The 27,914-nt window shown below is 40.7% G+C and overlaps 1 protein-coding gene across 4 annotated transcripts; it reads right to left on the bottom strand.

Moving 5' to 3' along the window:
* Positions 1 to 1,426: 1,426 nt before the first annotated feature.
* Positions 1,427 to 27,273, bottom strand: ttc7b (tetratricopeptide repeat domain 7B). 4 transcript variants are annotated; one of them, XM_089004855.1, is made up of 23 exons: positions 27,092 to 27,273; positions 25,108 to 25,262; positions 24,871 to 24,946; positions 24,683 to 24,775; positions 23,279 to 23,442; positions 22,866 to 22,987; positions 21,815 to 21,893; positions 21,414 to 21,589; positions 21,178 to 21,241; positions 20,951 to 21,088; positions 18,311 to 18,499; positions 18,099 to 18,216; positions 16,617 to 16,674; positions 16,415 to 16,487; positions 16,067 to 16,227; positions 15,867 to 15,983; positions 15,679 to 15,776; positions 13,087 to 13,314; positions 8,975 to 9,025; positions 6,429 to 6,569; positions 6,003 to 6,205; positions 3,812 to 3,885; positions 1,427 to 2,351 (listed from the first exon to the last, which is right to left on the bottom strand). In XM_089004855.1, exons 1-23 carry the CDS (start codon positions 27,210 to 27,212, stop codon positions 2,204 to 2,206), a joined length of 2,847 nt encoding a protein of 948 aa, XP_088860981.1. In that variant the 5' UTR covers positions 27,213 to 27,273; the 3' UTR covers positions 1,427 to 2,203. The 4 variants fall into 4 exon arrangements, with proteins under 4 accessions (XP_088860981.1, XP_088860978.1, XP_088860979.1 ...); XM_089004852.1 differs by lacking the exon at positions 13,087 to 13,314; XM_089004853.1 differs by lacking the exons at positions 8,975 to 9,025; positions 13,087 to 13,314 and having other exon boundaries at positions 27,092 to 27,272.
* Positions 27,274 to 27,914: the final 641 nt, after the last annotated feature.

Genomic DNA, 27,914 nt, shown 5'->3' with positions numbered 1-27,914 from the left:
CGGCGCACAGTGTGGCACTATGTCCCGCCCATAGTTTCTAGAACAATCTCGAGGAGATTCAGGGTGAGTCGCAATTTTCTGTTGGTCTCTATTAACGCGCATTTTCATGACAATATCTTATTTTGTTTCCCCTTTTGTACTGTCTAGTGTTATCTAATTAGTTCCCCTGTTCATTTCGAGTCCAGATTACTTTTTGTGTCATTATTTACTTAATGTTTTGTCGAGTGGAACTTTGGAGCACATGTGCTTCATAGTGCTTTTCTATTGCGCAGTTAATCACAAGACGAAACCCATGCGACTTCACCCATCCCTTCTGCCTACTGTGTTGCAGGTAATAATTGTTTCATTTCGTTTTTATTGAACAATATTTAGTTTCTTGTGTCGTGTTTCATTTGCCCGTGAGTGTCCCTGGCGGGTTGAACTGTGCGCCAGCCATTACAAGCGCACCGCGTGTTCTGCCGAGTCTCCGCCTATGATGCGTTCAGGGACATCTTGTAAATAACAGTGAATTTGTGTTGTATTGTCTTTTTCTGTAAATAACCACATACGATCACACGTTGTTAATTCTGTTTTGTTATCTACAATGTTTTGCATTTGAGAACAATCTCGAGGAGATTCAGGTTAATCACAAGACGAAACCCATGCGACTTCACCCATCCCTTCTGCCATACTGTGTTGCAGAAATAAAAGAAATAAAAAGACACATCCACGCGTCTGGTCTCATTAAGACGGCAGCATCGTGGGGATGAAGACAGTCACTGTTGTGACACCCGTCACACATCTATACATTTAGGAACTTGGGAAGGTTTGCTCGAGGTCAAAATGTGTTCTGACGACACAACACAATAAGACGTCTTTGTTGTTTACGTTCACCTGAATCGTTTAGCGGTCGGCATGGGGACAATTCGAATCGGATATTTCCAACTTCCCACCTTGAACGAACGCAGCATTAACTTTGTGATGATTATTTCCTTTTCACAGAGTCTAAACAACACAATGCCTCTGAGCCTTCGATTGTTTCTCCAAATGTGTCATGATTGACGAGTGAGAACGAACGTGACATATATGCAAGCTAAATTCCCAATTGGGCTCTATGCATTGCGTTAATATTCAGCCAGTGGACTTTTACGAGGTAATGCTAAGTTTTATTTGCACAGATTGACATTTTGATTGCGGTTTCGTTTTACAGTAAATTCGAACTGGGTTTTGAATAAACAATTTGAAGAAAGCATATTTAATCGTTCCCGCATCCGTTTTCTAAACCGTTTATCCCCTCGAGCAAAACGCAACTTGCAACCGAGTTTGCGGCTAATTTTGGCCGCAAAAACAAAAATTAAATACATAAATAGGGCGATTGATGGTTCGTATGCCAACACTGCTAAGTCACTTGTTCCCGGAAGGTACACGGTACTTGTGTTGCAAAAAAAAAACAAAAAAAAAAAAACGAAAAATGTGTCGTGTAAATGCAAGCCTGCATTTTGGCATTCAAGCGAACTCACAATAACCAGTAGCAGGTGAATGCGTGCGCGTGTGTCGATCCATGTATCAAATCGCCTGCCGTAGAAACAAGTGTGCTGCCAGTGCTTCACCTACAGGTAACATCCGACTTACGACCGGCTCGATTTACGACCGCCCGTATTTACGACCACGACCTCTAGACCCTATTTTAAAAATTCTAATTCTACGCCTGGCACCTCAACGCGCTAGCAGGACGGCAATGCGTACGACAATTTTGGCCAGCCAGCCAGCATCTCACTGTCGCACAGCAATCGACCATGTGATGGCACAGAGGGAGGAGTTTGCGAGTCATTTAGCCTCAGAGTCACTATTCAACATTTTGAATGTATTTCAACTTACGACCATTTCGACTAACGACCGTTTGGTCAGAACAGAAGTCGGTCGTAAGTCGGATGTTACTTTTTCAAGTAGAACGTGTGAATGTCCTAAACTCTATTTCAAGTCTTCTTCGTGTCAGAAATGTCAGGAGTTAAAATGCACTGGAAACAAACCACAAACACGATAAAACTGCATTATTGGAGTCTCCGCCTACCCATCATGCAAGGCATGATGGGTAGGCGGAGACCTGGTCATTTGACTAGAATATATGTATGTGTGTGTGTGAAAGAGAGATATTGTGTGTGTTTGGTGAGCTTCTCGCTGGTCCATGTTTGTGCTCCAGTACGTTACACGGTGTGTGTATGGTTTATAGTGCTCTTGGAATGATGGTGAAGGGTAGGATGGGACTGCTGGCCTCCAGCTCCAAAGCGGTGAGGAAACACTCGGTGGCAGCGGCGGAGTTCCCTTGAGCCTGCAACACCTCACCAAGGCTGTTCCAGACATCATGAGCCGTACTGAATACAAAGATGAGAAGATGAGATAAGTAAGTAAGTAAGATGGGAGACAAAATGACATATCAATGTGGAGAACGGTGGAGAGCGGTGCCCTCAAAATTTGAACCGAATGGCCATACAATTTGGACATGAACTGAAATTGCACAGGAAACTCAACTAAGGGATTGATGAAGAAATGGAACAAGACTGAAAATGTGATGAATATCCTGAGTACCCGTTTTTGGTGTGTCGTCTAACTGTAGTATGATGTCAAGTCCCTGACGGGGCCTTCCCTTTCACCCATCAGATGCGATTGAGTGATACGCCAGCTTCTTTACTTTTTTTCCCCCGTGCTCAATTACTCTCATAAGCAGCTGGTGGGGGAGGAGGGTGACTTGGATATTTATATCATTTTTGAAATGAGAAAGGCTGAAACCAGATCTACTTCCACCTTTTGCATGAGGCGGCTGATTATTTGAATGATATCTAGCCAAAATCACTGCATTGGGTTTGGTGCATTTCAATCATGGTAGAAGATATTTCAGACTTTTCAGCAATCCGCTGGAAATTGAATATTTATTTACCCATGGTGCATTGCATTATTTACATCGAACATGGTGGTGGTGATGGTTGAAGTATGGAGAGTTAGAACATGAGTACAATTCTAAAAGACATTAAAAAGAGGCAGCAAACAAACATATTCTCGCTTTTTAAGAAACAGTCAAAGAAGTCACCGGAGGCTAGTGACGAGTCGTTGCAGCAAACTGCTGTTAATGATTCGAATGGAGTTGCTAATGCAATGATGTCAGAGCAGTTGCGTTATATTGGAAATCTTCAAAGCAATTTGTTTGAGTAAACATAAGAAATATTGTGCTAAGTTTGTTCCCTATGTCTTCTCCGTAATAATAATAATACCGTACAATATCAAAATAGCACAGGATAGTGTAGTGACTAAAGTACATTTAAAATGTTTATTTTATGTATGAATAAATGGTTTGACTTGAATTAAAATTGTTGATATATTAGAAACATAGATTTTACTTAAATAATGGATTTTCATTTACAATTTAGAAATATGCTCCAATTAATGTATTTTGGTTTATTTCAAACAGTTTTACATACTTCGGAAATCAGGTTGAATTGGGTCCCATCAATTTTAGAATGTGGCCCCCTTTTCAGACGTAAGGGGGCCAACTGGTCCTCTTTTTTAATTTCCCAGATGCATCCCTGCACCTGCCTCATCTGACACAAAACAAGCCAAACGGGCATCGCCAGTGGCAGAATGACTGACTCAGATCGGACAGAATCTGACTAAGAATATGGCCCATTGAATTGGGTAGACCATGCTAAAACGGCTTTTGACGCCACTACGTCATGTATGCCTCTCATAGTCAAACAAACAGACAGATGTTAGTGGCTGGGCTTGACCATTATCCCATTGGAGAGCAAGCCTCCCTGGACACCAACATGCAGACACCTACCTGTTGACCTGCACAGCATCCCTCAGGACTTTTTCCGACAGACTGTCGCGTTGCAGCTGGTGGAGAATAAGACCCTGTGGATGGCAGAAAATTTGCATTGTGACTTTGTTCCATTTGCATATTTCTGCGTAAGCTCTAAGTCGTACAGGAGTGGTCCATCTTTGAAAGAAGTACAGATCTGTACTTCTTTCAAAGAAGTACAGATGACGGCTGAAGAAACCTTTTCATCAATTTGCATACTTGTTACGTACCATATTTCTTGCTCGGCATGTTTATCTAATCACTTAGAGGTTTTTACTTTGTTTCACATTCTTTATATTCATTAAGATGGGGGATATTTAGTCTATAGCATACCTAACCTGACCCAAGTGTAACACACGGCATTATAATAAAAATAAACACAAAATAATAAGAACCAGTGGCATGAGCTGCTAATTTTTTGTCCAAGGCATTTATTTGAGGTGAAACATATTTGTTTGAGAGGGAGACATCGGTGCACCAATTGAGGACACACAGCCGAGCAAGCTGTGGTTGTTATGACAATCAAAAGCCAGTCAACTCATTCCCACAAAGCTCGGTGGGAAATGTACGAGCCAATGCCCAAACATTTACGAAATACAGTGATACCTCGGATTACGAACGCTTTAGCTAACGAACTCTTCGCCTCACGAACATCAAATTTGCGAGAATATAATGTTGGCATACGAACTAGTTTTCGGGAAACACAATGGCTGGTGGACTAGTTTTCGGCGGAAGAACACCAAACCACACGGCCGAACAGCGCCACCGTGGCTGGCGGACTACTTTTCCACACACCCTTTCTCTGAGTGCATATGTGGCATACGTGGTTTGTTATCAAGGATACATTTACTATGGGACCGAAAAAGACCCCACCACAGGCTAGTGTACAGCCAAAGAGGACACAAAAAAAAAAAAAAAAACGAAGAAGATCATCAAGAAACACGAACGAGGTGTGCATTTGTGTCACTTAGCCTCCCGGTACCAGTATGCTAGGTCGACCATTGCTACGTGTGGCTAAGGGTGTTTCTGTGCTGTCTAAGTAACGGTTACAGGCAATAGAAGAGGTTGAAAAACCTCTGTTGATTTGGATTAACGAAAAGCAGCTAGCAGGGGACAGTGTGTGAGGGTATTATCGCCGAGAAAGCATGGCAACTTCACTCGGATATGATCAAGAGGCAACTACATCAACGACCATCACAAAGGTAAATAAAATGACTATTATACAGTACAGTTTATTTCTTTAATTACAATACAATAGACATTTATTATACATAAAATAAGGTATATTTTGTGGAGTTTTAAGGCTTATTTCGTCGAACATTATGTTTTATGGGGACCTGGAAACGGATTATTCTCATTTTAATGGTTTCCTATGGGAAATTAATGTTTGGAAGACACTTTTCGCCTTCCAGACACTTTCTGGGAACCGATTAAGTTCATAAGCCGAGGTATCACTATATATTTATCATGGTTGTTGACAAAAAATGGGTATTGGACGATCACATGATACAACATTTTCAAGTATACAAGCATTCATGCTTCGATTAGCCTACAAGAAGTGAAAGGTCCTCAATTAGTCTGACATGCTTGTTTTTGTGGGAGGAAGCCAGAGTAACTAGAGAACAAATCTGCAACAAACATGGGAAAGAAAAGTGTTTAATGCCATTTTCAAATTAAGCTGGGAGTGGACTCTTTCATCATCTATCTGCATGATTGTTTGTTGTCCTTGTGTTCAATAAAATGCCTGACTTGGATGAAACTAAAAAGTATGGCAGCATTTGTAACATAGGGGCTCACAGCAGCTAGAAGGTTTATGGTTTTGTTCTCAGCAGTCTTTCAGAAATCCCAACGCATCTTTGAGCAACGTAATAAATCTTAGTTGGCGGATTCTAATTATGAAAAAGACCTGGCGGGGAGTTCTCGGAATGTGTACAGCTCTATCCCTCTGAATGAGATGGTCTTTGAAAGAAACTTTAATTACCTTAAAAGTAGAAGCTCAGTTATGTTCCAGACCAAATTTGATGCAGGTGAATTAAATCAACACTTTTGGCAAAAAATTGAGTGAGTGAGTGTGTGTGTGTGTGTGTGTGTGTGTGTGTGTGTGTGTGTGTGTGTGTGTGTGTGTGTGTGTGTGTGTGTGTGTGTGTGTGTGTGTGTATAAACATATTACCAGTCTCTGCATGGTTTTGACATGCGTGGGGTTGATGGACAGCGCTTCTTCATACCAGCGCTTCGCCTCGTCTATGTTGCCTCTCAGCTCTGCAATCTGCCCCCTCATAAACAGGACGTTATGTGATGTGGGAAAGAGGTTGGCGGCTTCTTGAGTGCAGGCTGACGCCTCAGCGGGCTTTGACATGCCGATATAAACCTCAGCTGTTGGAGTCAACGATCGGAAGGAAAAAAAAAAAGATTGCTAAACTGCAAGCAGTGAGTCTAACATTCAAATTCAGTCCTGTCTTGGATGATTATTTTTATTTGTTTTTGTTTCATTATGGCATGCGTGTGTATGTACAGTATGTGCCCCCGACCCCGCACATTTTTAAAACCATAGAAAGTCTTGAAAACCTAGTAAGAATCTCCAATAAGCATTAAGTACCTGCATGCAGCCAGATTTGAGCCAGAGTCAACCAGGGGTGCAGGGGACCGTGCTTAGGGGCACTACTCTGCAAGGAGGAAGCCACCTCAGACAATGCCTGCTCCACACGACTTGCCGCTATGGACGTAGCATGCACAGAACCTGAAAGGAGTCAGGTGCATATTATTATGACAAGATATCCGTTTTAAAATGAAGAAGGAGGGAATTGAATGAAATCGCTATGTGCCATGGTTTTACTCAGAATTCCAACTAAAGCAAACTGCTAATGTTTTAAAAACATAAGTGGGGAAAAGTGACATTGTTTGTTACAATAAGCCCACCATGGCACACAGTTTCCTATTTGCGAATTTACATCCTTTTAATCAGTGCAGTACACTCAATTGCACAAACTGCAACACACCTCAGTGTTTAGTGAGCTAATTTCTGCACCCCCTCATGCAGCCACACCAAATCATATTGAACAGCCATTAGTAAGTGAAACAAGTGCTTTTTTGTTACAGCTGGTGAGATTGCTTCAGGCACACAATGTAGCCGCCGGCGCACAGCCAACCTGAACGAATAACCATTATAAACAAACGATTCAGTGGCATTTTAAAAACACAATTCTATCTCACAGTTTTGCTGGGGATTTTTAGGAGAGGATAACTGTGATAGGAGAACAGTATTATGAGAAGCAAATTAACAGAATTACGCTCAATAATAATACATTTAATTCATAAACTTAATTTCAAAACTCTCAAGGTCACTTTACAGTCACAGGCTCAGTTTTTCTGTGAGTGAGCAGCGGCAGCCACACGCGCCAGCGTTCACTCAACCCGAAAGTAACTCAAGTAGATAAAAAGCTAGCTCGCTAGCTAATAGATAGAAAATAGCTACCTAGATGATAGCAAGCCAGCTAGAGAGCAAATAGAGAGGTAGCTAAGCTAGATAAGCAGAAAAGACTACGCTGGTGGACTTTTCTCCAGCTTTACCAACTTCTTCAATATTGCCAGTTTGAGCTGGTCACCAGTAGCCCTGTTAACGGGTGACTGATCAATATTGACTAAGGCACTAAGCAATCTTTAGCGCAACTACTGCTTTTGTGTTGGCAAGTCCATCGGTTTTACACCCTTTGACAAGTGACACTGAGTGAGGATGACGCTCTCCTGTCAGGTTTTCAAGTTGCATTACATTTGTGTGTAATTTTTTACTTGTGTAATAGTTGTTTACAAAAAGACGCTTGAGGCTAATTTAAGATTGTCCTATTCTGGGGATATGTGTACTTTAGTTTGTGATGAATTGAGGTTTGCATATGTATTTTCCATTTCATCCTTTGCATTTCTAAACAGTGACACTTGTCACACATACTTACATGTAAATATTTGCAGCTAACACAACACATTCAAAAGCTGATAAATTAATTAAAGGAATACACTGACCCAGGGGAAAAAAAGTATAATTTTGGTTTAGTGTAATGTATTTAAATAGAGGGCAGAAAGCATATTGGGTATTTGGTTAGAGGCCAACAATTTTTGGAGGGGTTAAGGCAAATGTTTTTCTTCTAATATATTCTTTCAACAAACTGGATTGTTGATTATTAAATATAATCAGTAATCAAATTTTAAAAATGGTCATTTTTCATTTGGTTCATTGTGTAGAATTTGAATTAGTATCATGAAGAGTGACATTTTTCTGAAACAGACAGATTCTCCACTGAGATCTGAATCCATCTTTCTTCACAATCTAAGAAAATTAGAAAAATTAAGTCTTAAAAACCATTCCCAAGTGCTCACCATACAAGTATGAACGAAAACAAAAATTGTAATGACATTGAACAATTACAGTATATTAAAACATGCAGTAATTGGATGCTTCTTTTTGTATTTTTTTTAATAAAAATAAAGACATCACTGTATTCCTTTAAAACAAATACAACTACTGTACTGTTACTGAATCTGCACACTCTCGCTGTGATGTGGACACAACAGCCACTTTATTTGGTACACAAGTTGAGCTGCTCCCCATAAGTATAATCAGCCAATCTTATTATTAAAGCTTAGTGCATTCAAAATACATACTATGTTTAGCAGATTGGGACTTTGGCCAAAATTGACGGGAACTTACTCATACCACAGAAGCGTGGCCAGGCGACTAAACCGACAGCGTGCAAGTTTTAAGTAAATAATCTCAAACAATTTGTTACTCATGCTTCAGTCCAACCTTGAAGCAGAAGAGATTACTGTTGGGAGATAAATTCCATTGTCACTCAAGTCTCATGACAACATTGATATTGTTGGGGTCCGAATTTGGTTGCCGAGAACCGAATCATCCATTCTCGTTTGTATGAACCACTCAAAAAAGATTGGCATCTCTGGAGAATGATGCCATGAAAATAACGCTGCAGACAACTGTGCATTTACAAAGTGTACCTGATAAAGTCACCATGTGGACAAGAATGACAATCTTACCAGGAAGAAAAAAACTAAATGTGGTCGCTACAACAAAGGATGGGAAGAAAGCAATAAATGGAAAACGTAAGGTCAGATGGAGGTTACTTGGCTACTTACAAACAGAAAACATGGAGGAAAAACCAAGCATTTTAGCGTCCTGAAGGCCGCCTTGGGAAAAAAAAAAAAAAAAAAAAAAAAAAAAAAAAAAAAGGAATGGAGGGAAAAAAAAGAAATGCAGTTGTTAATGATTAAAGAAGAGAAACGACATAAAAGACAGACAAATCATTGTGGAGCTAAAGAAAAAAAAAAATGCATCAAGTGTTTTTTTTGTTCATTTAATACAGGTACCTATACTCTTATTTCCCGATAAAAAAACATTGCACCGGAGGCCTGACATTTTATCTGAATAAAAAAAAATCTGTCAAAACGGGATAAGAGAGAAATGCTCAAAACTTCACAAAATACTTGAAGCGCCATGACTTGAAATGTGGTTAATTATTTTCAACACTGAGTATCACTGTGAGGTTTAAATAAGCGGTCAGTCCCTTATTGGAGCGTATTTGGGTTTGGGGGCTTCACGTTTAGAATACTTAAATAAAGACATAGTATGTATGGCAAACGGTTGAATCCAGTGCTCCATGTTGGCTCATGATGTTGTGCTCATGAGGTGACAAAAAGTGTCAATTAAACAAGCCGGCATGATCATTACTGCGAGGTACACCAGAATTACAATGACAATTTTCACTAGTAGGGGACTAAAAAACTTTTTTTTTTCTCGAACCAATGAATGAAATTACAATAATTCTCACTGCATTATTTGTGAGGGGCCACGTGGTATGTGTAGAAGCTATTGATTCCAAGTTGGGATGTTCCCAGCTCCAATAATTTAGATATTAAACCATTTTATCTATCCATCCACTCATTAATTTTCCGCTATGCCTTTTCCTCTCAAGGGTCCTATTTTTTCCCATTTTATTTCAACTACAGCATACCAGATGTATTTTCGAATATTCTTCTTCTTTTCCTTTCGGCTTTTCCCTTCAGGGGTCGCCACAGCGAATCAATGTCCTCCATCTATCCCTGTTTTGTGCATTCTCTTCTCTCACACCAGCTACCGTCATGTCCTCTTTGACCACATCCATTAACCTCCTCTTTGGTCTTCCTCTCGGTCTCCTGCCTGGCAGTTCAAGGCTCAGCATCCTTCTCCCGATATAGTCACTCTCTCTCCTCTGGACATGTCCAAACCATCTCAGTCTGGCCTCTCCGACTTTGTCTCCAAAACCTCGAATGTGAGTTGTCCCTCTAATGTACTCATTCCTGATTCTATCCAAGCTGGTCACTCCCAAAGAAAACCTCAACATCTTCAGCTCTGCTACCTCCAGCTCTGCTTCCTGTCTTTTCTTCAGTGGCACTGTCTCCAGTCCAAACATCATGGCTGGTCTCACCACTGTTTTATACACTTTTCCTTTCATCCTAGCTGAAACCCTTCTATCACACATCACACCTGACATTTTTCTCCAGCCGCTCCAGCCTGCCTGGACACGCTTCTTCACCTCTTTTCCACACTCCCCATTGCTCTGGACAGTTGACCCCAAGTACTTAAAATCCTCCACCTTCTTTATCTCTTCTCCCTGTAGCATCACTCTTGCACTTGGATCCCTCTCATTCACACACATATATTCAGTCTTGCTGCGACTGATCTTCATTTCTCTCCTTTCCAGGGCATATCTCCACATCTCTAGTTTCTCCACCACCTCCTTCCCGTTCTCGCTACAGATCACAATGTCATCTGCAAACATCATGGTCCAAGGAGATTCTTGTCTAACATCGTCTGTCAGCCTGTCCATCACCATAGCAAACAAGAAGGGGCTCAGAGCTGACCACTGGTGGAGTCCCAGCTCCACCTTGAATTCCTCCGTCACACCGACAGCACACCTCACAACTGTCTTACAGTCATGATACATGTCTTGCACCGCTCTGACACACTTTTCTGTCACTCCAGACTTCCTCATGCAATACCACAGCTCTTCACTGAGCACCCTGTCGTACGCATTCTCCAGATCTACAAAGACACAATGCAATTCCTTCTGACCTTCTCTGTACTTCTCTATCAGCATTCTCAAAGCAAACACTGCATCTGTCATACTCTTTTTGGCATGAAGCCATACTGCTGCTCACAAATGTTCACTTCTGCTCTTAGTCTTGCTTCAACTACTCTTTCCCAGAGTTTCATTGTATGGCTAATCAACTTTATTCCTCTGTAGTTAGTACAATTCTGCACATTTCCTTTGTTCTTAAAAATGGGCACGAGTACACTTCGTCTCCATTCTTCAGGCATCTGTTCACCATCTAAGATCTTGTTGAATAACCCAGTCAGGAACACCACCGCCACCTCTCAAAGTGTTTATTGGTGGGTACAGATACGTATTTTCCATGCTATATGGCGCTCCTAAAAGCAATCGTATTTTCCATGCTATAAGGCACAACTAAAAGCAATGTTGAGGTGACTCCCTGTTATTGTTCTGGTGCTATCCAGTGGTGATTACGAACAGGAAGCAAATACAGTCATCCCTCATTTATTGCGGTTTCCATGTATCGCAGATTTTTAGGGGGGGAAAAACATTCAGAATTAAAAAAAAATGCTGAATGAATCAGAGGTTTTGTACATGGCTGTAGCTAGGTTGGTTCCCAGCGCTAACGTCCCAATGACAGCACAATATCTCATGTGGATTGGCTGTGCATCTTCTCAGCCAGTTGTTGTCGTATTATATTGGTTTCGTAATGGCTGCATCGAGCTCATAAATTTGTTTCAGGTTTTTATGTTATGCAGTGATCCCTCACTTTTCGGTTTTAATGGGGACCAGGAGCACCGGCGATAGACAAAAATCCGCGAAGTAGAGATGTATAATAATAAACCACATGATAAGACAGCGTGGGTTGGATTGGATTGGATCCAACCCACGCTTTGGCGGCACACCACTAACCATCTCGCAGGAACGAGGCAATCGGTGATGTGTTGCCACACGGACGAATATTAAATTGCACTCCCAGCCTTTTAAGCACGGACACCGGACAATGACATAATATTGGCAGAAAATGATTAATATACGTTTGTAAAATTTTAAATTTGAAAAAGGGGCATTGGATAGTTTCTCACGACACACTTGACGATCACACAAGTGTGCCGCGGCACAGTGGTTGAAAATCACTGATTTAGTGGATAGATACTGCAACTGCAACAACAATTGTAACTTCCATTCCATGTGCTTTATAATGCAGTGCACATGAAAACCATTTTAATATAGGCCTTTCATACCTTATAATCCTGAGCGCCTTCTCATGCAGAATATACGGTACATATACAGTAAAGTCTCGTTAAATCGATATCGGATATATCGATAGTCCCGGTTATGTCGATACTATTTCTATGCACGCACAGAGAAAATTACATGCAAACAGGGTCGGATATAGCGATAGTCCCGGTTATATCGACATTTTTTCGGACTCCCTTGAATATCGATATAACGAGACTTTACTGTATCTCATTCTGTCCAACTGTGAACTTGCAGTAATCCTTGACCAGTGAGTCTCACTCTGTTATGGTTCTGATGTGTTTGCTAATTCTTCTTGAATCAACATTGGAATGTTAAGCAGCTTTTGCATTGGAAAGATCCAAGGGAATGCTGTTGGCGTTATACAGACAACTCAATTTGTCAACTTTACAAGTCCACGATGATATTGACAATGTGCCGTCAACTAATCATGTTTTAGGCTGGAGGCAGATTTGCTCGCGCATATAGATGAGTGTGCCATCCTTACTCTAATTGCCTCCTACAGTATTTTTGAATGGATGGCTTTAGAAGGTGAAGAAAAATGAAGGGAGTGGTCAACTGACACTAACCAAGAGAGGAAACAGAACGTATATACAGCAGGGAGTGATTGTCTACCGCCTACCACCTTCCTAGTTCTTGTTTTATAAGACTATCTTGTTGCTTCAGCTTTTGGGCACGTTCATTTTCTGTCAGTACTGTTTCAAGAATTTTGCTGTTTGCTATTAGTCGTGAAGTACTAAACTCTCCTATTTTTGTATTTGAACAAAACTGCACGCAGCACTGGAGAGACAATTTTGACAATGTGTGATAATCTAAGCTCAAATGTAATGTGCTCTTTTGGAGGCATCACAGTCCACACCATGCTTGAAAGCTCAAGTGAAGCGAGTGGCACATTACAGTTGGAGCAAAGCTGACGGAGAGCGACGTGGTTGGAAAAGGAGCGAGTCCTGGCTTTAGTGGTCACCATGGGAGGAGGAGGAGGCAAGGAGCACGATTTTTGGGGTGGAGGAGGAGGCTGAAAGGTGAAAAATGGAGAGGGAGGCGGGGACTGTGGGGAGGAGAGCGTGGATACGGTGCAGGGGGAGACTGGTTCTGAACCTGTGTGCGAGGAAGAAGAACCTGAGGCTAAAACAGAAAAAGTCAAACAAATAAACCAATGGACGCAATTCCTCAAGGAAAAGAAACAAAATAATTGTCAATCAAGACAGAAATTAAAAACATAAAAAATATACACATAGGTTTAATTGTTGGTAAATCTCTGTTGTCAAACTAAAACACAATGCTCATGAAGTTAGGATGTTGTGCATAATAGAAATAATCAGTTGACCTATATATTAAGATTACTAAAGCACAAGACAAGATATCTAATGTCCAAAGAGAAACTTTTGTTGTTGGTGTTGCTGGAAATATTTATTTATCTTGAATTTGATGCCTTCAACACATTCCCCCAAAAGTGTTTCTCAATGTGTTGCATCACTTTTCCTATGAACAACCCCCAATATGGCAACTGAGGACACCCATTGTAAATGTTTTGCTGGTTGAATTAATTCTCAATCTTGTTCAACATCCAAATTGAGTTACTCTACATTGCAGGGTAATAATGCCTTTTAATGGGAGGATGTCTGGATTTGCACTCTGCACATTCTGGATTATCTGTGTCCTCTTCGACCTTGAGCAAGCGATGTCCGTGATTTCCCAAAACAGTTTTGAAACTCGTCAGACCACAACACACTTTTCCAATTTCTATTGCTTGCTTTGCAGGGTCGAGTTTGAACCTTTGTACAAAAGTCATTCAATGAATCAGGTGCATTTTCCGGTATACAGACTTCTAATAGAGACAGAAGCTCACTTTTTCTTTTCTTTCTTATTCACATAGTCTCTTATCACTTTCAATGTTGTGAGCGATTGGCTGAGACATCAGTTCAAAGATTTTAACGCTGAGGGAAGATGGAAGCTTGTGCACAGATGGGAAAATTGCGTGACTGCTAGGAGACCATGTTGATATTTTTTCTTTTTTTAATGTAAACTTCTGTGTGTATTACAAGTCCATATCCTGAAAATTTCACCATATTTATTGTAAGACCCTCATGAATCATGACGGAGGATGAGCGTTGTCTGAAAATTGCTTTTTAAAGCGTCCCTCAGTGTCGCGGCAAGACTGATTCCACAACGATGCCACCTTAGGAAATCAAAGGTCACAGGTATTCATGGTTGGTTTTCAGACACTTCTCTGTTGCCAATTAACCGGTTTACCCGTGAAATGTAGCAACCATGTACTTGTGTTTAATTTTTTATTCAGACTTTTTGCCAGCCTTTTCTTTAGTCCCCTGTCCCAGTTTTTTTTGGAAAGTGTTTTAGGTATCAAATTCAAAATAAGAGAATATTTACCCCCCAAAATATAAATAAATACATATCATGCTAATCAGTTTTAAATATTATACGCATATGCCTCTTCAGGTGTTACGGTAAACTGAATTAAACTTCAGAAGTATTTGCATTCTATAAAAGTCAGTTTTTATTTGAGATTTTACATGCCCTACCTTCACTGGAATTCAAGTTTGTCATGAAGGTTTAGTAAAAGTTAATGACATACAGGCATTGCTATTTTGTGGAACAACAGAAACATTCTTCTTCTAAAAAGATTAATGAAATTTGCCTGTGTAATTCTTTCTCATTGGAACAATGTCCGTAACTCTCAACTTGACCTCTCCATCTGGGGACAGGCATTTTGTCCACATTTTCTCCAAATGTGTGCCTTGAGACAATCCTGTCTTTGAATTTACCACAGGTGTACTCTAATTAATGTATCAAATGTATAAGTGATTCCCTAATTGTATTTGTCTCATCTCATTTTCCGTACCGCTTATTCCTCATTAGGGTCGCGGGGGTTGCTGGAGCCTATCTCAGCTGTCTTCGGGCTCTTCGGGCACTGTGAAGCCGGTGTGCTAACCACTCGACTACCGGGCCGCCCTAATTGTGTTTGTGATTTTGTAATTGTTTATTGTTCATTAATGTACAAAAAAAATATTGTTCTCGTTTTCTGTGAAGAATTTTATGAGAGGGAAATTTATTCTATGTTGGAATGAAGTTAGACATAAGGACATAAGGCATAAGACACTAAAAGTGGAAAAAGATGTGCTGTGTTCCTGTATGCACTGTAATTTAACCTAGCACAAATTCAAAACACTGTCTGTAGTAGCAAAGCAAAGTCCTCTCTGTGTTTTAATGAGGGTACAATGTCTTATTTCCTTCTATAAACAGTGATCTAAAGCCTTATGAACATTTGCAGAAGGACCTGAAACGTACAATCTCGAGGAGGCAACTTCAAATCTGTAGAAACAATTTCGATTACGAGGTAATAATGTTTAAGTTTACAAAAAAACATAGAAAATAATACATTAAAAATCAAAACCATCAAACCTTTTGTGTGTGTGTGTGTGTGCGTGCGCGTGTGTGCGTGTGTGTGTGTGTGTGTGTGTGTATACGTACCTGTATCTGGGTCACTGAAGTCTGGCAGAGTCATTGCATTTAACTGTCGTCTGTCAGCTACAGCCCTATCCAACAAACTGCTACCACGCCCTGAATCACTGCCACAACAAACCACACAAACACACACTAAGTGTTCAATTTGACTACAACATTGAACCAGTCAATATTATGGAGCCGTATGTGCATACCTGGGATTGGTAAGGTTGTAAAAGCTTTTCCAGATCTGCAGCATGTGTTTGCAGGTAAGCAAAGCTTCTTCTGATCCTCTGCACATGCTCTCCAACTTGACTTTGGTATAGAGCAAGCTAAAGGGTGTCCAGCACATTCAGAAACACAAGCTCAGATTTTAGCTTGAATGGGATGCACCTTGTGTGTGTGCGTATCTCACTTGAAGTTCTCTGGATACTCAGATAGAGCCATTTCTATAATGTTGAGACCATCCTGGTAGTGTTTCTGTGCAGAGAGAAGCAGGGCCAGCAGGTGAAGGGAGTGAACATCATCCCCTTGAAGCTGCAAGGCTTGACGAACGTAGCCGAGTGCCTCAGGAATCTATGCATGCAGACACACGCACACACACACACAGACAGAGAAAGAGAGAGACATCAAGCGACAGAGAGACACAGAGAGGGAGAGAGTGAGAGAGTTTTTCTCTATATTAGAGAAAAATGGACTTACTCACATTCCTATGTTAAAGGCCAATGGTATGTGGATGGTTATTTTAAACAGGTGCAGTTACCTGTCTGGACACAGCAAGCTGCAGTGCAAGGTAGAATACGGCGAGATGGTCTGTTGGAGACAAACTCTGAGCTCTGTCAACAAAGAGGAAGCGTCATTCAAAAACATGTCTAGATTGTTACAAGAATCCAATAGTGTTGTTCAAATTCAGAGTCAGGATAGAAAAAGGTCACAGGTAGAAAATAAGTGGGAAAAAAAGACACCTCTGGAAGGCTCCCAAGGCTTTTCTTTGATACTCTTCTTGTGTGCTTCGCAACGATGCTATGGAGAAATGGACAGATGAGAAAGAAAAGTAGTCAGTTGCATTCCAAAATAAAAATATGGGTCTTATTTACCGATAAATGTCTAGAATTGTTCCTTTCTGTGCGCACAAGTTAAGTGGATGAGCAAAATGACCATCAGACACGTGTGGCCACGTGGCCAATTTTCTTCACACCAAGATGCATAGGTTAATGTATCCGTATTGATTCGACGTAATCACTTGTGATACTGGCACTACAATTTCCATGACCCCGCACCGATTTGCCCATAAAAAGCTATTTTTTTATTTCAGCAAATGCTAAAGGTTTATAGTGTGGAACACAATATCATCGAATCTTTCAATTTTTATCCCCTTTCCAAATATTTGTATTGGCGGAAAACATGATAAATGCAAGACAACACAGAAGAATGATATGAACCATAATTCATTGTTGATTGAATTCAAAGTTCGACAAGAGAACGCTGCACACAAAACATGCGTTGAAAAAAGAGATTAATAAACACGGCGCAAGATTGTAATGAATATACAGGGATCATCGCAAAACTACTCCACTCGATAACAAACCACGTCTGCACTCAAAGAAAGGTGGCGCCGAAAAGTAGTCTGCCAGCTACCGTGGCGCTGTGTGGTTTTGTTTGTCCACCGAAAACTAGTTCGTTACCCAAGACTAAATGCTCGTGCATTTAATGTTCGTGAAGCGAAAATTTCGTGAGCTGAGGGAGGTATCACTGTTAATGAAAATATATATTATATATGTTAATGAAAATATAAGTATTGCCGGTCATTTATGCGTGTGCCTTTGATCTTTTTGATGACTATTTGTCATCTGGTTATCAAGTGTGCAAGATTTGGAGCGTGACCGTCTAGTACTGTAGTTGATCCAGACAAACACAAAAAAAAAAGTAATCACAAGTGGTCTTATCGCGTGGTTCTTTAGGACATCAATAAACTTATTAGCAAAATCACAATTGTAAGTGACCGTCAAAAGGATTTTGTTTTGACGATAACTATTAGATGGCTGTATTTTCAATAGGTCACGTATGTTTGGGTTGGACATTTTTGGGGGTGGAGAAAGCTGATCATTATTTGTGCATCGGCATGGTCTTTGGAGATTCCACATTTGTTCACAAAATACACAAACAGTCAAGTGCAAACATAATGATAAATCACAGATTTGCATGTCAAATGTGCCCATGGAAGATTTCAGCACTTTTATGTATATATGTGTGTGTGTGTGTGTGTGTGTGTGTGTGTGTGTGTGTGTGTGTGTGTGTGTGTGTGTGTGTGTGTGTGTGTGTGTGTGTGTGTGCGTGCGTGTGTGTGTGTGCGCGTGCAATGAGTTCATTAGGAAGTGATAAAAAAATACAAAATGAGGCCCAAAGTCTCATACTTACAGGACATGTGAGCACACACACAGACTTACCATCTGTGGCTTTAAGGCTATAAACCAGTCCAATGGCCAGGTGGCCTTTGGCTCGAAACTCGGCTGCTTTCTCCCCCATGTCGATCACCATTTTGGCAAAGCACTCACCCTCATCGAGCTAGGATGAATTTAATGAGGGGGAAAAAAACACATGTGATTTCAAAGGGAGACACTTCAGGATTTTTGGCTTGGCTTTTGAGTTGAGCTGTTACCCAGTGCAGGGGTCCAATGCACAGTTTGACAGCCAGCAGCGGAATGGTGGGGTCATCTGGCTTTAGACGGATACACTCCTTCAAAACTTTAACTGCGCGAGCGGATTTCCCAGCAGCCATTAAAGATAGCGCAAGCTGGTACCATAAGTGGAACTCCTCAAAAGCAAACTTCATGGCTCGCTCCAAACACTAGACGAAAAAAATACAAGGAGACATTTTGATGGTGCAATTGACAATGTAGTGGGCTTTACATATTGCAGCTAATTTTCATGTGGCTGACACAGGCTCCATTCACTCATTGACTATTTACTACCGCACCGTGTACTTGAGGCAAATAGTACTTTGCAACAAGCGATGGGGATTGAGCACTCTAAATTGTCCCTCGATATGAGCATGGCATTGATTGTTTTTCCTCTGTGCGTTCCCTGCGATTGACTGACAAGAGGTTAAGGGTGTCCCCCGCCGACTGCCCGGAGATAGCTGGGATAGGCTCCAACAACCCCCCTGCGACCCATGTGAGGATAAAGTGGATTGGAAAACCGATGGATTGTGTGTCTGTGTAAGCTCTCAGTCATACAGGAGTGGTCCATCAGTGAAAAGGTTTCTTTAGCTGTCATCTGTACTTCTTTGAAGATGTAGGACGTTTGGCTTCTCATCTGTCATTCATCAGCGAACTTTTCATTGATGGATTGTGTGGTTGACTTTTCCATTAGGTCCGATGGTCAGTGCCTGTTGTGGTGGCAATCCCCAAACCTGATGGAGGACGGCATCGAGATGAAGCTATCATCTCGATGCCGGGACCGCGGAGGGAGCTGTGAAGCACTGCCAGACCAAGTGGGATGGAGAGTTGGCGATCAGTTAGGCGAGGATCAAAGTAATTTGGTGAGGCCATGGGAAACAAATTTGTCGTATGAGGACGCGAAATAAATATACTGATGGTCTCCAAACCATGGCCCAGAGGCCATTTGCGGCCCACCATCCATTTTACAGCGACCCATGACATGACAAAAATTAACTCATTCACTGCCAGACGATGTACAAAAATATGTCAGGGTTTTTGTCATTTTCACTCAAATTCCAGGTTTTAGGGTCGTTATTAATGAACCAGGAATCAAAAGTAAAAACAAAAAGATTCTTTAATCTTGAAACCTCCCACCCCGAGGGGCAGGCAGGGGAGAAGAACCAAGAGGGAAGAGAGAGGATGGGCTTGTTGGGAGAGGTTTTATAAAGACGGACAGGATGTGACGTCATGTAAAGACAAGACAGAATGTGACATGATGACAGGAAGTCCGAGAAAATAAAACGATGTGTAAGGAAATAGCAAAGATATTAGAAATGTGTTCGTATAGCAAATTGCCCTAACACCAGGACCCGCAGAATATTGAGTTTTAGGACTACATAATCATTAAATTCAGCGTGAAAAAAAACCTTAGTTCTCTCTAAGCGAGTTGCTTGTTCTGTAGCCACAAAGGGACATAAGTCTTCTTGTGCCGGTCCCAAGCCCGGATAAATACAGAGGGTTGTGTCAGGAAGGGCATCCGACGTAAAAGCGTGGCCAAAACAATCATGCGGATAAAACCTCTATAGATGGAGGCCACTGATCTGCTGTGGCGACCCCGTCAAGGGAAAAGCCGAAAGGAAAAGAAGAAGAAGTCATATGGGTCTGGAGTTATCTGAGCTTGAAATGGGGGTGGTTGTACAAAATACAATACGACACAATACACACATATTGGTTTATATCACGCTTTAACAACAGCTGAAGCTGTAACAAAGCCCTAACATGGACAAAGGGCAAATGCTGCCCCCTTGTGGAAGGGAAATACATTGCCAGAGGTCTGACCAGCGCTTTATTGGCAGCCCCACAAGAAAAAGCAAAACTGGAACAAATTCGGGAATGGCGCTCCATGTCATACTTTTTAATTCCCGAATAAATTTGGGAATGGCATTGAATGAGGTAATAATATACCATGAATAATATTTGGGCACAAGAATAGGTAAAAAAAAGGTGAAGATAGGGAATGTGAGAAGGGTGTCAAAATAGTTCCCATTACTCATAAATTTCTTGACATACTGTATCACTTTTCTGTGTATTTGATTGCAGGTAACAAATATTTTTTACAACATTGTAGTAAATAAATATCATTTCACTTTGGGGAGAATGGTTTCTCCTACATACTGTTGATCCGCAATAAACAGTTAGAAAAATTGTAATTTTACTACATTTTGCTCGATGTTGCTCCCCTTACCCCATGGGCATGCGCTGCGGGGAGTGACCAAAAGATTAAGATCCCAGTTACAAGCGGTCGAAATGAGTTCACGCGGCCGGGGCCTCTCTGTTTGCGATAATGTGGAAATCTTGGTCATCTGTGAGGGATTTAGACTCAAGCCGCTCTTCTTCCACGTTGAGAGGAGTGGAATCCTCTTGTAAGAGTTGGAAGAAGTGATTCCAGAAACAGAAGTTCTAGTCGTATTTCTAAACCCTCTAACCCCGCTAGTTCAATTTTCTATATCATTAAATATTTCACAGTTGTGTCTTATTGACATTTTGTGGATGTTTGAACAGTCGCCGATTGTGGCTTTTTCATTCAGCAATCAGGACTACCAGCGTATACAGTAGATTGAGGACTGAATGTGACTTGCCTCTGATAGCATCTCATACTGCCCTCTCCTGCCTAAAGCGATAGTCAGCAGGTCGTACACCACAGAGGCGGACTGTAGACTAATGATTCGATCATTATTGTGTTCTGGAATTCTGCTTAGGACAGCATCACGGTTAGCCTGAAATACACACACGTAGAAAAAATTGTAGTGTTATGCTGAGAATGTCTTACTTTGGAGCCCGTGTATGTCATTAGCACACGTCTTACCATGGACTCACTAATGAGGAGCAGCAATAATGCTTCTTCTGTGTTCTCCTGGGGACAGAAAAGACTGAGGGAGAGAAATAGAAAATACATTCCGAAAGGTGGAAATTAAAGGGGTGAAAGGAAAAGGAGAACAGAAAAATGAGCACAATGAGGACATTGCAAGATTGGTATGATTATTTTAAACAGCTGCTATTTTTCCACTCTTTTCTCTCAGCACAAAAAACACGCTGGCTTACTTCTCTCCCGAGTACACGCGTGGGCGTCGGCTTAAGCTGTATTTCTTGCTTTGGACGTGTCCTTGTCGCGTGGGATCGTCCAGCGGTGAAACGGTGGGCGGGTCTTCCACAGGAGACCAATAACTCTGTTCACACATTCCTCGGAGCAAGATCTCTGCAAGCTGTCTTGCTATGGTCTAAACACACACACGCGCACACACGCATCGAGACACACAAATATGCTTATTTTCTGGCACCCAATATCAGTCAAAGTTTCTCTCACTTTTTCCAATTCTTTTTTAACCTGACTGTAATGTATTTCTCAAGCACTTGAGAAAAAAAACAAGTGATGGAGAGTTCATCAGGAAGCTTGAACAAAGTCTATCACCTAACAAAAGCCAACCTTCCATCTTGCTCCATACCATGCGCAGATTTTGTGTCGTCCTGGTCTCAACAGCTCGAAGAATTTCTCGAAATCGCCCAACACCTCGCGTCAGGTTTCTATGCATGATGAAGAGACATGCATATGAACCAATATCAGAAAATAAATCATTTAAATGTTTTTTTTTTTAATCACACCGATCCGATGCCTGTTTGTGTGTGAATGTAGAGGAAAATATAATAATGAGAAGAATAAGAAAGCTTGTCATTGTTCCACAATGGAGTAATTTGTAAATGAATCACACAAACGCAAAATCTTTTCTTGCACCAGTATTCAAGATGGGACATTCAGTCATCATTCACTTTCTGCTGAACTGAGCCATTTTTAAAAATGCATATCAGACCAACAGCGTTCATTTTAGCTGTTCAACATTAACAAATCTCTTCACTATTTTTTTTTTTTTTTTTTTGGGCGGGGGTTGCAATAATTTTCTGCACCAAGTATGCAGAATCTCAGCGAGTATTCAAGAACAAAAGCGCTTTGGTCCACACAAGTTTGGCAAGGATCAAAAGCAAATGCATTATTTAATTTACAACAGATTCTTTTCTGACAGTGTTTTTTAGGTGTTCAATTACCTGACATGTTTCAGCGTATGATGCCGCCTTATGCATTAAATGCATTATTTAATTAGATTGATTCAATCGATCAATAACAATGTCATTTAAAAGTGTACCCAGTATCGATGTGCTGAGCAGTCCAGTGCTGAGCAAATGGATGGCAGACCATACACATGAATTAAATAGACATTTTAATATTTTAGCATTAATTATATAATTTCAGTGAAAGATCTTCCATATACTGGTGCACCAAGTAAAGAAAGACATAAAATATTTTGGCCATTACGTATATTAATTGGCATAAAATAGCATCAACATTGACACTGGGTTGTGGTCTATATTCTTAAAGGTAATTTACTGCATCCTAAGATAATTATGTTGCTGTTTGAGTTTTAAAAGAAATGCAACTGTTGTTGGCATCAGTCATTATTTGTCAGCATGCATGCGGCGATGGAGCAGCAGGTGCCGTCTTACCCGTTCTTAAAGTGAATGACATGGGCTCTTTGTAGGCCTGTCTCAAGGAAGTAACCCAGTTCTTGGTCCTGGGAAGTTGGGCTAGGCTTTGGGCTGCGATTCTGAATTCCAGCTGACAATGCCTGAGGAAAAAAAGAAAAAACAAATAAACAAACAAACAAACAAATACATAAATAAATGTACAGTCATCACTCCAAAAGCAACACATATGTAGTTCGAAGAGGTTGATGGAATTTCCCATTGTCATGCAGCTTTCCACAATATTTTTAATCGAATCATTTTGTTCTCAGATAGAAATTTGTTTTTAATTTCCGAAAAGCACGACTACATAGGCCAAACTGCTATCCTAATTAGCGTGACAAAACCTTGCCCGCCAAGTGCAAAACACCTGAACGCAGTGCACAAGCACACACCTTCTCAGCCTCCTGCAAGTACAGCAAAGCAATGTCTCCTGATTTTTCATAGCATGTGATGATTTCTTGCTCTCGCTCAGTTGTGTTTCGATTGGAGGCTGGTGACCCGCCGTTCTTATTGGACAGCAGTGGAGAGGCGGCTGGGATTTCTTCTAGACACAAGCCTGAGGGAAAGAGACATCACCGTGAAAAAAATAACATGAAAAAACGGGGGGGGGGGGATAAAACAATTACAGTGAAACCTCAGCTTACAAATGCTTTCTCACGAACATTTCGCCTTATGAACATTAAATTCGCTATAATATAATCTTGGCATATGAACTAGTTTTCGGCGGACGAACCAAACCACACAGCGCCACGGTGGCTGACGGTCTAGTTTTTGGCAGATGAACACCAAACCACACGGTCGAACAGGGCCACCGTGGCTGGCGGACTAGTTTTCCTATGAGTGGAGATGTGGTTTGTTATCAAGTGGAGTACTTTTGCTATTATGGGACCGTAAAAGACCCCGCCACAGGCTAGTGTTAAGCCGAACAGGACACAAAAGAAAATGTGATATTGTGGGACATTGTGAGTGAGGGTATTATTGCCGAGAAAGCATGGCAACGTCACTCGGATATCATCAAGAGGCAACTTCATCAACGACCACCACAAAGGTAAATAAAACAACTTTATTATACAGTACAGTTTGTTTGTTTTTAATTACAATACGATAGCACATTTATTATGCATAAAATAAGGTATATTTTGTGTAGTTTTAAGGCTTATGTACTCAAAAATTATGTTTAATGGGGACCCGGGAACGGATTATTCTCATTTTTAATGGTTTCTTATCGGAAATAAATGTTTGGCAGACAAACTTTTCACCTTACACACACTTTCTGGTAACCAATTAAGTTCGTAAGCTGAGGTATCACTGTATTGTGAAACAGAGTGACTTGTATCTCAAAAACAAATGTGCACATCATACATATATGCATACATAATGCATTGTCAATTCAATATTTACAAAAGGTTTGTCATGAAAAGTGCACAAACAACATTAATAAGCGTGTGTTAATCGTGCATAATTTTGACACAGATCTCTCCCCAAAGATGTCATTCACCCAAATGTGGCAATGTGCACTACCTAATAAAACTCACAGTAAAAGTTATATTTTTTTTTAAATTACTATGTGCACTTTCCCTGAACTATTATTGTTCTATCACCTTTTGTTTGTTCTAGTAGTCCATGAGTGAAACCAACTACTGGCGACAAATTCCGTGTTTAACATACGTGCCCAATAAAGACGGTTTGGATTCTTCTCTGAGGTCGGTGCAAATTATAGTGCTTTCCACAAGCCCTTTAGGCCACAGCAAGTTAAAAAACTAATGTATTTAGTAAACTAATGTATTCGTGTGTACCTTTCGTAGCATAGGCTTCTGCGATCATAGAAAGTCTATACACTGGAGCACCCACCAGCTGCATGTCATCCAGATTCACCCTGTTATAGTGACCTGCAAATCAGTAACTATTATTTTAGAGCCAAGGGCATTTTTCATTAAAATGTACATAACGTGATAAATTATTCTGAATGTTTGCAGGATGTTACCTAAAGCGTCTGTGTATTCTGCCTCAACATAACTAAGTTTGGCCATGAGTAGACTTGCTTCCTGGAGGTAATCAGCCTACAAAGCAGAACATAAAATCAACATTAAATGGTTCAAACAGTAGGAAACTGGACGCAAAGAATATTTTAACACTTATCAACAAAAAGAACCAACCACCTGACACCAAAATCTTCGGTGTATATAGGTCATTTGTATCCCATGTCGTCATGAATTGTTACCTTGAGGTTTCCTCTGTCCAGAGCAGCAGTGAGGTGCTTCCTGACCTCCACCAGTTTTGGTCGCGGGCCTCTTGGACTCGCACCCTGTTTGATTGGATTCTCCTTCATGTATGTCAGAAGCTTGCATTCCCCCAACAAGAGTTCTCCGAGGTCATCTGTACACATGAAAATACTATTTGTTTGGTAGAAAAAAAAGTTTATCATCAGTGGCAAGTGACCACAACTCTGCTTGATTAGGTTGAATTATGGTAAAATTCATGACATATTCAATCAATCTGACACATCTTCAATCTATTCAAAATTAATTAATGGTCACAGAGAGCATTGTCATCAAATGGTGAGTAAAGTTTTTTGCTTTTTTTGAATGTTGCTGTGGCGATGACCATTTTGTTTTTGGGAGCCTTTTACTGAGCGAGTTGGTTGTTCTGTAGCCACAAAAGGACAAAGTCTTCTTGTGCCGGTCCCAAGCCTGGATAAATACAGAGGGTTGTGTCAGGAAGGGCATCCGACGTAAAAGCTTGGCCAAAACAAACATTCGGATCAAACCTCTAAAGATGGAGGACACTGGTTTTCTGTTGCGACCCCTTGAAGGGAAAAGCCGAAAGGAAAAGAAGAAGAAGAAACATATGGTTCCTTGATGCAAATAAGGAGTACCGGGTATGGATTGGATTGGATGTACCTTTATTCGTCTCGCAGTGGAGAAATTCACATTTCACTGCAGCAAAGTTATGAAAGGAAGAGGAAATGATAGAAAGAAGTAGAAACACAAAATACAGGAGCTGCTGAAAAAGCAGCCACTCTTGTGGCGCCATCTTGAAGTAAAAAAAATGTAAATAATAAACAAATCTGTTGACTATTTTGGTAAAATATCAATTAATCTAATTTTTAAAAACGTTTCAATTTCCATGTATTGGGTCAAAAACTAGAATTGTTTCATGTCAAAAAATATTATATTTTTATTTTGTTTTATTTTGATTCAGCACAAAAAAAATCAATCGGATCATTTAAATGATAAAAGTAGACGGGTAACCTGTTCCCAAAATAATTACCAACTAATTTAATCACTGGTGAGTTGAGGATAATTCTTGCACCTCTGGTATAATTAATTTATGTAATTGGTTTAAGAACATTCAGTCGGGTGCAACAAAACAACTTGAATCGAAAAAAAATCGCTGTGGACTAAGATTAACCGAGATGTGCATGAGAGCACCTCCCTGTTTGTATGCACGTATACACATAACATACCAAACTTAATTATGACAAGTACTGTAATGCTATTGCTGATCCCAGGCGGTGACCAACACTCGTAGTTATTGATTAAATAAAAGCGTACTTTAAGAAAGGCAGAGCTCCAGGGTTTTTTTCCTACCATTGGGATTCACCAATACATATACTTAAATATTTAAAATGTAAACTAAAACCCTGAAGAATCTTAAAAGAAAGGTATACACATACCTAACGGGGCTAGTGGACCTCCTCGCCTCGATTTAACGTCGCCCCTGCCTTTATACATCAATATTATTTGAGAATAAACCATAAAGATGTTTTGACGTTTTCAGGTCACCGTAAATAACTTATTTTATGCGTTTTATGTGTAAGAGATAATTTCGATAGACGCAAATTTGACAGTGAACATGCGTGCCAATCAAGTTTCAAATATGTTTTTGCTTCCGAAGTAGAAAGCGGCGTATAATATATTCGAGTGAAAATAACATTAAATACACATACTGATTTGAAGATAATACATTCTCAATTAAATTGAAGTGGCGGGGCGTCTGCTGCATCGGGCAGTAAATGTGCGTCGGTTTGCCATGATTTATGTTCCATATGTTACTGTCTTTTTTTGTTTTCATGATTCAAGCACGAGTAGGAACGTTGAGATGTGGAATTACTCCACGTATGTTTTTCGGATTCAGGAAGTCCTAAGGATTCCGATAGATATGAAGGCCCCGTATACGTTTGACGGAATAAACATAGAGTTTACCGTTTGAAATCAATTTAGCTGAGAGCTGTCGAACTAACTCCGGTATTTTATCCCATTGCCCCTCTGAACGGCACCGCTCAATCTCGGTCTCCAGTCGTGAGCCAGACTTCTTGGCCGTCATTTTGGTGAGCGGCTTCGGCTTGGACCAAAACAGAATCGCTCTGTCGTCCTTACTAGTAGCGGTCAAGCTTGGTCTCTACAGACTATTGCTTTTCCGGTTCTGAATTTCAAAATATCTCACGCCGCCGGCACAAACAGACGCACGCACACACACACACACACACACACACACACACACACACACACACACACACACACACACACACACACACACACACACACACACACACACACACACACACACACACACACACACACACACACACACACACACACACACACACACACACACACACACACACACACGGATCGCATTTAATTAATGTCAACACATTCCGTTGAGAGGAACTGTTACAGCAGAGTCCGTTCACCTGCTATGTCCACGCCATGAACAATGTGGACAGCCTGGATATTTTTTTGTGAAATCAAAAAGATATACTTCCTGTAATTTTGGGCAAGTGACTGTTTCTGTCCGTCCCGTTCCCACACGACACAGTGCCCTTTGCGCTCCGTTTGATGGTAGCTACTAGCGACTATTATATACATAGGGTCACGTATCTCAAAAGAGAGCGCAATCTGGCGTCGTCGAGCTCGAAGGACAATATTGACATTTCCATATTAATTATTGTCAATGGGAGGCGGTATTGGAAATGTTGTATTGTTTAGTCACAGTCATAATGACGAAGAAAGAAGAAGAAGAAGA

This window comes from Hippocampus bargibanti, linkage group LG09 (assembly GCF_051943395.1).
Source record: "Hippocampus bargibanti isolate YZ-2025 linkage group LG09, ASM5194339v1, whole genome shotgun sequence".
NCBI classification, from domain to species: Eukaryota; Metazoa; Chordata; class Actinopteri; order Syngnathiformes; family Syngnathidae; genus Hippocampus; species Hippocampus bargibanti.
The sequence above is the reverse complement of the archived record's forward strand: the minus strand, read 5'-3'. Positions and strand labels throughout refer to the sequence as shown.

Bases quoted from the DNA above. Each gene is read 5' to 3' on its own strand.
- ttc7b (XM_089004855.1), bottom strand. From the start codon at position 27,212: ATGACGGCCAAGAAGTCTGGCTCACGACTGGAGACCGAGATTGAGCGG. The intron at 21,590-21,814 runs GTATGGAGCAAG...GTGTGTGTTTAG, and splicing joins CGACACAAAATCTGCGCATG to ACCATAGCAAGACAGCTTGC. The intron at 15,777-15,866 runs GTATGCACATAC...TTGTTGTGGCAG, and splicing joins TACAACCTTACCAATCCCAG to TGATTCAGGGCGTGGTAGCA.